Consider the following 9,850-nt stretch of genomic DNA (forward strand, 5'->3'; position numbering starts at 1 on the left):
GAGTGTAACATTTTCCTAAAGTCTTGTAACACTATTTCCCCAGATTTCTTTTATACTAGATGTGATAGATAGAGACATAAAATGCAAGCTTGCCGGTAGCATCATAACAAGATTTTCCCTTAAAGGAGGATGAGATCCAACGCTACTAATGCTCGGAGTCGCTTAGCAACCTTGGACGAGGTCAACACTTTCGAGCAATGCCTTCCAACAGGCACGAGAGAAAAGCAATAAAAAGGCAAATGCTCCAAATCTCTAGGATGGATCCAATTAAGTACATGTTCGAAAAACCAACTCACAGGAAGGTTTGCTCGTTGGCTCCTACCATCCGAGTTTGACGTCAAATATGTTACACAAAACTATCAAGGGACGACTATTGTCGACCACCTCTCGATGCATCCCATTCCTGAACTAAACCTTTGGAGGATGGCCTATCAGAGATCCCTCACCGTTTTGATACAATCAAGATCAATTTTGTCAATATCATACCTAGAGGGGAGTCCTACCCACTCCAATTCCCTAAAGCTTGGCAGTGCTAGGTGGAGATGCCAACATGTGGCAGCTCAGACATCCAATGGTCCGAGCTCATTGACTATGTTGAGCTCAGACCATTGGATGTCTGACCTGCCACGTGTCAACATTTCCATCCAGCACTGCCGCACTGCCGAGCTTAGTCATGCAATTCAAGTTTTAGCATTTCTCCAATACTTCTCTTAAAACTAACTACCCTTTCAATATGCCGATGGATTCCAGTACATTACAAGAATTTCGAGTAGAGATCAGGTTCTCAGCAGTTCTCTGTTTTCCATTTTGTTATTTTAGGGTTTTGCGTGCGTAATTCATTGGCTTGCCTACCATAACATCCACATTGGCTTTTGCCGTTTTCTTCTGTCATCCTTAATTTCCCTTCAATCATTGTGAATAGACGAATTGCTGCAGAACTAGCAGACTGAAACGGAGCTTCGTTCAAACGAAAACAGAAACAAATATAAGATTCCTAACGAGAGGACCTTTTGCACAATTTCTAATGAACTCTCCAGTCTTAACCACTACTAAAGAATTGTATTACAAACCAAAACACATTATCGTAAAAATTCAAGACAAAATAGTAGAAACATATATTGAGAGAGACCTTTGAATTGATTTGAGCATTCCTCCTCACCAATTGGAATGAGGTCATGAGGACCAATTCTTGTTTTAGCAGTCCCATGGCCAAGATCAACCAAGATTGGAGCCTTTCACTTCATTCTCATCTTCCCCTAGGGTTTACTAGTTGGGAAAAAACAGCACTGGTGGCAGCATCTTCCTGGTGATAATCATCAGTTTCCGATATCACCCCATCAATCATACTTACACTGTGATCAAAAGGATCAAGCGGTGTCATTGGAATACCAGTGATGTGGTTTGTGCTATTATCTTCTGGCTCTGTAAGTTCCAATGAAGTTTCCTCAAGCTGAAGAGCATACTCAAGATTCCACAAGACATCTCCCATTGAAGGCCTGTCAACCCCATGCTCTGCTAAACACTTCTCAGCCATCTCGCCAAACTTCTTGAGAGATGCTCCATTCACCATCCTTACCAAAGTTGGGTCTATGATCTGGTCCAACATGCCTTTCTTCTGCTGGCTCATTGCCCACTCTGCTATGTTAACCTGTTCTCTTGGTAGTGCAGGGTCGAGAGCAGGTCTGCCGCAGAGGACTTCCATCAGAACAACCCCAAATGAATACACATCTGACTTCTCTGTAAGCTGTTGTCTTCTGAAGTACTCGGGGTCAAGATATCCAAAACTACCCTTAACAGCAGTGCTCACATGGGTCTGATCCAGAGCAGGACCTGTCTTTGAAAGGCCAAAATCAGCAACTTTGGCAACAAAGTTTTCATCTAATAGAATGTTTGTGGTCTTCACATCTCTGTGAATTATGATTTGAGCTGAACCAGTGTGGAGATAATGCAGCCCCCTAGCAGCTCCAATGCAAATCTCAAGCCTTTGCTTCCATGAGAGAGATGGGAGGTCTGTCCCATATAGATGGCTTCGTAGGGGTCCATTTGCCATGTACTCATAAACCAGTATCATTTCTGAACGTTCATCACAGTAGCCAATCAAAGAGACAAGGTGGCGATGTCGAAGCTTGGATAACATCTCGATTTCAGTCCTAAACTCTGCAAGACCTTGCTCGGATCTTGGGTTCCCTCTCTTGACAGCCACCTTGGTCCCATCTTCAAGTGTCCCTTTGTAGACTTTACCAAACCCACCCACCCCAAGAAGCAAGCTCTCATCAAACCTATTGGTTGCATCCATGATCTCTTGGAACATAAAGAACCGGCCGAGGTTTGATGAGGCTAATGATATGCAGCTTGCTGTTCCACTCTTCTGAGAGGTTGTGGAGGCTTTTGTCATGGTTTGCGAATTCCCGTGTACGGGTAATGGCAGCCGAGGATGTCCTTGGTGAGTGGTCTTCGACCTACGGGCTATCAAGCAGCAATAACAAAAAGCTATCAAACCCACAGCAGCCAAAGTTCCCAGAGCTGATCCAATTAGAATTCCTATCATGCTTTTCTTAGAGGACTTGGGCAATAGACCCTCAACGGAAATCAACCCATCCAAGCTTCTTGCATCATTGCTGATCTTCATTATCTCCAATCCATTCAAAATTGCATCAGTTATGTCTGCTACTGTGTCCGGGCCAACACTAACAGTTAAAGTATTTGAGTCCATAGAAGAGTTGGAGATTAAATCTTTGTAATAAGGTGTTGCCAAGTTTCCAGTTAGGGATGATAGATCCAGGCTACGAAGGGCAATGTCAGAGTTGATATAAGCATTGAACACAAGGCTGTTCAAAGACTTGCTCACAATGTCACAGAAGTGTAGCCGAATGAAATACATGAAATTCGGATCCACAGGGAAAATCCAAGTCAGGTTGAAGTTCTGATTGGGAACATTTGTATCTCCCATGGTCTCTGCAGTGGCATAAACCCAATTCGGGGCAGTTTCAGGTGTGACAGACATGGTATATCTTATCACAGAAGGGTTAACCGACACATTCACAGCAGAGCTATTCACATGGAGGTACTTCATGTCATTCTCCCAAATTCTGCCAAGGGTGTCATTCTGTGGAGTGAGCAAAGGACCCCCCATATTTAATCGGAAAACAGTTTCAAGGGAAAGATCAGAGAGGCCATTAAAAGTGGATGAAGGGGGTAGAATCAGTGCCTGGTCAGGAATCAATGCATCGGGGACAGAAACAACTTCAATCCCATTGACAAATGTGGCTGAGTTGTTCATTGGAATGAAGGTTAGAGTCAAAGCATCAGAGGTCACATTGATTGAATACTCCTTAAACAGATAGGAACCATTATACCTTTTGAAAGTGAAGTTATTCAATAGAACAAAATCGTCCGTAATCACAGTAATCGTCGAAGATGATAGGTTGTGGGGAGAATCTGGAAGAGGATAGAAATAGAGACGAACCCAGTGACGGCCCTCTTGCTGGATTTTAAATTTGTAAGAAGCTGAAGAAGTGAAAATTCGGGCGGACTGGTAGATTGGTGAAGGGACACTAGAACTGGAGGTAGCAGCAATGCTATTTCCCTGAACCTTCAATTCGAAAGAAGATTGCAGCGAGTCTGGAGTAAAAGTTCGACTTTGGAAGGTGACATTTTGTGGAGAACCACATGCAATTAAGTAGTAATCAGCAGGAGCAAATGTGGCCAAGGAGGCTTTGAGGTTCAACAAAACAAGAATAACAGAAAGAATCACAGGCAGCCATCCCACCGTTTCCATTTCCACCATTTCCGCTAAATCAAATTTATAGAGCCCTTAAAAAGAAACTGCTGTGACTTCAAGTACAAAACCCAAACTCCTCACAAACCCAAAGTCTTTATTCTCAAAATCAGAAGTTGCAGAACCAGATTCAATGCTCACACACTACGAAGAGAAAAGTTTCAAAGCACCCTAAATCTCAGGTACCGAATCTGGAAAGCCCAAACTAAGCAAACCCAGGCATCCAAATAGCCCGAATTCTAAGGAAACGCCAAACAGAGACAAGTTTCAGATTCTTTCGGGAACCTTACCTCTGAGAGACCTACACACATGTTGACATTGAGCGACTCTGGTTGGATCAGAAAGAAAGCCCAGTTGGTATGATATGAAATGTCACCTATAAGACCGAGAGACTCATCCCTTGAAGCTTCACTGCAACTCAAACAGCCCTTTCCAGCCTGCAGCTTAGGCTGTCATTTACAGAGAAGTAGAGGACCCACCGCTCCGGCCACCATAGGAAAAGAGGAAAATGCATAACACTATCTAAACTTAAATCACCTCCTTTAGAGTTTAGAGAGTAGCAGTTTCTGCAGATAATCTTGGTTGCTTTTGATACCCGTAACTTAAAACATCAAATGAATTAAAAAAAAAAAAACACAAAAAAGTGAAACGCCATGGAAGTTCTGCAACAGAGGAACCCTTTACTTTTTCGGTTTTATATAATAAACGGGTATCTAAGAGGAAGGTTGCTTGCTCTCGGGGAGCAAAGTTCCCTGGACCCCACTTTTACGCGGTTTATTGAAACGCCGAACCAGAGAACCATATAACCAGGATTAGTGGGCAATCGGCGCAGGCTCTTGCGGTGATTGCGGCTGATGTTAACGTGAAACGTCACGTGGAGATTTAGTTGACCAAAACACCCATTTAGACTGGGTGTAAGGCTTTTGGATCGAACCAACGCTCGAAAAGCGCATGCACTTTTTTTTGGGCTTTGATGGAGATGTTTTTTTTTTGGATTAATACCCCTAAAATGGATCTAATATTCCTCATGCACCTCTAAAGTTTTAATAATTCCACACGTACCCCTTGAAATTTCAAAGTACATCCCTTATTTTTCAACCTAAAGTCATTTAAGTCCACACCGTTAATTTCATATGTCTAACGTATCAGATTTTGAAGAAGATAATGTACAGTTATACCTTGATAGAGTATAATTACAAAATACCCTTAAGTTAAAAAAACAAAAGCGATAAAAAAGGAGATTTTGAATTTATCCTGAGTGGCCACCACCGCGTCTGCCAAGAAATGTAAGAAAAATCCTCTAAACGACCTCCATGAGCACCTCTCCCCACTAACCCCTCTTCTCGCCTCGGTTATCACCACCGCCCATAACTTCTTCGTCCAGAATGATCTTCATCTTCACCCTTCCCAGACCCTAACCCTAGAGTCCCTAATCACATCCTCTGTCATCTCTCTCACAAAATTCAATTCTCTCGTCGAAACCCTAGTCCCTCCCAAAATCGTGAAAAGCCTAACCCCTCTCTCTTCCTTATCCTCGCCTTCCTGCTAGTTCCAACGCCTTCTTTATGTTGCCTTCGACGACTCTGATCCCCGTTAGATCGAAGCCTTCTGAATGTTCAAACCCTCTTTCACTCTCCCCCTTGAAACCCTAACTCGTTCCCTGGAGGACTCTGTCTCCACTTGCCCTCCCGATTACACCCTCGAAGCTGCCATTTTCCACTTGGCTCACGCCACTTCCTTTAACTCTATTGGGAGGAGATTTGGGCTTGATTCAGCCTTTGCTTGCCGTGCTTTCTATACGGTCTGTAGGGTAGTTAACGATCAATTGTCACATTTGTTTGATTCCCCTCAAATTTGGGGAGGATCATCGAGTGTTTTGGGTGGATTTTGCTACTTAATTGTTGTGGCATTCTAGGGTTCAACAAGTTTCCTATCGATGGAGGAGCGTTAGGGAAGAAAGATGGAGCCATAATTGCGCAGGGTTTAGTGAATGGGGAAGGGAGGTTCTTGGATGTCTCCGCTGGTTGGCCGAGATACATGAGTGCAGACACAATTCTCCGCAAGACGAAGCTGTTTCAACGAGTCGAGGAATCGAAGGAGTCGTTGAATGAGCCTGCGCTTGAGCTTGGCGATGGCAAATCAGTACCTCAGTACATTCTGGAAGATTCTTGTTTTCCTCTTCTTCCATGGCTTCTTACACCTTTCCAGAATCAAACATTGATGATGAGCTGAGTTCCTCGCAACAGTCATTTAATTCTGCTCATAGCAGAGGAATGGAATTGGTTGATAAGGCATTTGGGAAGGTTAAGGGATGGTGGAAGCTTCTTTCAATGAGGGGGAAAGAAGAGGGCATGGAGTTTTTGCCATTTGTGATTGTTACTATCTTTTTGTCGTTTTTGTTTTTTAACTTAAGGGCATTTTCATAATTATGCCCTATCAAGGGTATAACTATAGATTACCTTCTTCAAAATCTGATACGGACTTAAATGGCTTTAGGTTTAAAAGTGGGGGTGTACGTACAATTTTCAAGGGGTGCATGTGAAATTGTCAGAATCATAGGGGTGCATGAGGAATATTGGGTCCATTTTAGGGGGTATGTGTATTTAACTCTTTTTTTATGGAGATGTTTAATCTATAATATTTTTGGGCAGAAATATTGGGCCTGAAGAGATCATTTGTGTGGCTACTACTTACTGCTCATCGGGAATTCCTAAATAGTAATATGTTACTAACTTCCACTTCAAATTCTGTTTTGGATTGCAAAGCGCTTTCATGTGTTTCAAAATAGACTCCAACACCTCAATGGTATGAAAAGGTGAATTGTGATGCTAGCTTCTACCAAGGAACATCCAGTGGTGGTTTTGGATTTATATTTAGGAATTCTGTAGGGGCTTCTCTTCATGTTGTTTCTATGCCAAGTTCGTTCGTATCAGTATTTGTTGGTGAAGCTATCTCTATTCGTTCGGCGTTGTTAGAAGATATTTCTAAAGGATATGAGCTTTTGCTAGTGGAGACGGAACATAGAGATTTGGTGTCTTATCTCCAACGTGGGTTATGTAGCCTGCCATTAGAAGTAAAATCTGTAGTGGATGATATCCTCCATTTGTCGTCGTATTTTATTTCTTGTTCATTTTCATATGTTCCAAGGGAGGTCAATAGTGTTGCTGACTCCCTGGCAAAGAAGGTGTTGTTGGTAACGTGTACAACAGTTTGGCCAAATTCCAATCCATGGATCTTGGAGTTATGTTCAACTTCATCCATTTATAATTCACGTTGTTCTTAAGTTTCTCATGCTTCTACCAAAAAAATAGATGCAAATGTTTAATATATCCAGATAAAATAAGTAAAGGATTTTTTTTAAAGAAAAATTTGCATTATGACAAAATATTTGATGTCCATGCATCTAAAGACTATCAGATTGAGTCCTTTTGGCCAAATCATAAGTAGTGATGAACCACAAATCATCCCAACCTATTAGAAGATACCACATGTCCTGGAACAGCGGGAGATCACCCGGACACCGGCAACATGAGATCCACTGGGGGGTCACCCACACTTGGGCGCCACCCACTAGGGAGTCACCCACACTTGGGTGCCACCCACTAGGGCGTCACCCACACTTGGGCGTCATCCCCCTTGAGCCAATGTTGACTTGTACATCCTTCCCCCTCAGGCCTTATCCACTGAAGAGTTGGGACCTCGACAGGGGGCAAGTACGAGCTGGACTACATGGCCACCACGTCGCCAACAAGATACACATCACACGAAGGCTCCAGGCCCTCACCTACCACTTGCGTAACCTAAATGGACTCAAGCACCAGGGACCCTATCTACCACGTAGAAGGATCTATCCGTCAAGAAGGACAACCCTACTGGGACACTAAGTCTCACGGGAAGGCAACCAACCAGGGAGGAGCCTTGCTACTCAGGGACTCTATCCACTCCGTGGTTCACTCTTCCATCTACGAAGAAGACTCCACATCAACTAAGGACTCTCCACTCCGCCATGCACTACTATAAAAGAGGAGGTATCTCACACCCTCAACCCATCTTGAATAATCTCTATTCATCTGTTTGCTCAGGAGATTTCACTTTGGCATCGGAGAGCCCTAGGTCGGAACCACACCGGTTCTCTCTAGTGACCCCTTGGTCCTTTTACAGGTGACGGCACTCGCAGGACCGCTCGATGATTTCTTGCCGCAATAGATTGGCGCTGTCTGTGGGAACGACGCTAGCCATTACACCTACTACCTCGCTTCCATACTCATACAATGCAGCCACGAAGGAAGATCGCTGCCCTCACCAACAACGTTGCAAGGAACGGATCACCCCCTCCAGAGTGCTCTCGGCACAGAGCCAATGACCAAGACCATGTCCCCCTGGAGGAAGAGATCTCACATGATGACCAACTTGCGGTAGATGAGCCCAACAATGACAATGCAAACGACGTAGTAGTGGAGGTGGTACCTGACCCCAATGCACCAGCCACCATGGGTCAGATTAACGACCTGCAGAGACAGATCCTCGATGAACAGCGACTCTTTCGAGACTACCTAAGGTAGCAGGCGACGTTCCACCATCGCAGAACATCGTCATCACTAAGAGCAGAGCCTGTACCACGATAAGAATCAAACCCTAGGAGGTCTTCTCCCAGGGGTGACAGATTGGGGAGAGTTGCAGGACGAGCAAGTTTTGTACACCAGCAAGGGGATCCATCCCAACATCCCAGAAGAATGGCAGACCTCCCAGTAAGGTCAGAGCGCGGTAGGACACCAACACCCAGGACAAGGGTGCCAAGCCCAGAGAGATCCATCCGTAGGTTCGTGTTCGAAGGTCGACTGGGAGGAAGTCCCATACCACCACGTAGCTGGACCTACAGGGAGGAGAGCCCCTCACCTTCACGCCAGGGTTCGTCATGGCTCGACTACTCACCATCCCGCCAGCACTCAAGGCGGGAGGGAACTTCAAGGAGAGGACGGGAATGAGGTCGCAGTGAATGTCCTTCCAGGCATGAAGGACAGACACGAGATGAGGAGCTAGATCGAAGACTGCGCTACCTGGAAGAGAAGCTGGAAGGGTTGAAGAAGCAGACCAAGGGCGAGACACATTCCATACTAGGTCAGCATCCGTTCTCCATGGAGATCATATCCGCCACACTCCCCTCCAGGTTCAGATTGCCTACCTTTGAGCTCTACAGTGGTACCACCGACCCTAACGACCATATCAACTACTTCAATGGGATGATGACCCGATATGGGGGATCGAACATCATCTCCTGTCGAGCATTCCCTGCATCCCTCAAAGGTGCAGCTACCTCATGGTTCTCCAGGCTACAATCGAGGTCCATAGGTTCGTTCGTAGAGTTGTGTGAACAATTCATCACCCGCTTTCAGAGCAGCGTCAAATAAAAGAAGACCACCGTCAATCTACTGAACATGGTACAGAACCCTGGAGAATCTCTCAAGGAATATGTCAGCAAGTTTACCAAAGAGTCCTTGGAAGTTTGAGACTTGGACGACCAAACCCAACATGCTACCTTGGCAGGGGGCATCAGGGACCTGGACCTGATCAAGGACCTGGCACGTCATGAGACTAGGACCATGAAGGAGCTCCTGGAGCGGTGTAATGAATTTGCCAACATGGCCGAGGTGCTGTAGGCCAGGAAGAAGGTGATCGAGGCCAAGCCGCAAGACAGCAAGAGGTCAGTACCAGATGACCGTAAATAAAGTAAGAGGTCCAGGATCGAGCACCACCAAGAGAAGGATGACCGCCCATCTAGGCAGACAGACCATCGACCAGAGAAGAGTGAAAGAGCAGGCAGCCCTGAGTTCACACCACTGAACACCGCCAGGTCCCAGATACTCATGCAGATCCAAGACCGTGAACTACTCCGTTGGCCACGACCCATGTTAGCCGGACCAGAGAAGCGTAACCCTAACAAGTACTATCTCTTCCACAAGGAGAATGGGCAGAGGACTGCTACCAACTCAAGAGGGAGATAGAAGGCCTTGTGAAAGCAGGGAGTTTGAATAAGTACATTAGAGGAAGACGTGATGGCCGTTCGGGTTAGGG

General features: G+C 45.2%; 1 protein-coding gene and 1 pseudogene across 1 annotated transcript; one reads left to right on the forward strand and one right to left on the reverse strand.

Moving 5' to 3' along the window:
- Positions 1-1,061: 1,061 nt before the first annotated feature.
- Positions 1,062-3,845, reverse strand: LOC122648817 (receptor-like protein kinase THESEUS 1). The gene is made up of 2 exons (XM_043842056.1): positions 1,178-3,845; positions 1,062-1,078 (listed from the first exon to the last, which is right to left on the reverse strand). Exon 1 carries the CDS (start codon positions 3,785-3,787, stop codon positions 1,247-1,249), a length of 2,541 nt encoding a protein of 846 aa, XP_043697991.1. The 5' UTR covers positions 3,788-3,845; the 3' UTR covers positions 1,062-1,078; positions 1,178-1,246.
- Positions 3,846-4,911: 1,066 nt separating this feature from the next.
- On the forward strand, positions 4,912-8,340 carry LOC122650802 (annotated as a pseudogene).
- Positions 8,341-9,850: the final 1,510 nt, after the last annotated feature.

The sequence above is a fragment of the Telopea speciosissima genome, chromosome 1 (genome assembly GCF_018873765.1).
Source record: "Telopea speciosissima isolate NSW1024214 ecotype Mountain lineage chromosome 1, Tspe_v1, whole genome shotgun sequence".
Lineage (NCBI taxonomy): Eukaryota > Viridiplantae > Streptophyta > Magnoliopsida > Proteales > Proteaceae > Telopea > Telopea speciosissima.

What these genes read in the sequence shown, in the direction of transcription:
- LOC122648817 (XM_043842056.1), bottom strand. Translation starts at nt 3,787, where the DNA reads ATGGTGGAAATGGAAACGGTGGGATGGCTGCCTGTGATTCTTTCTGTT.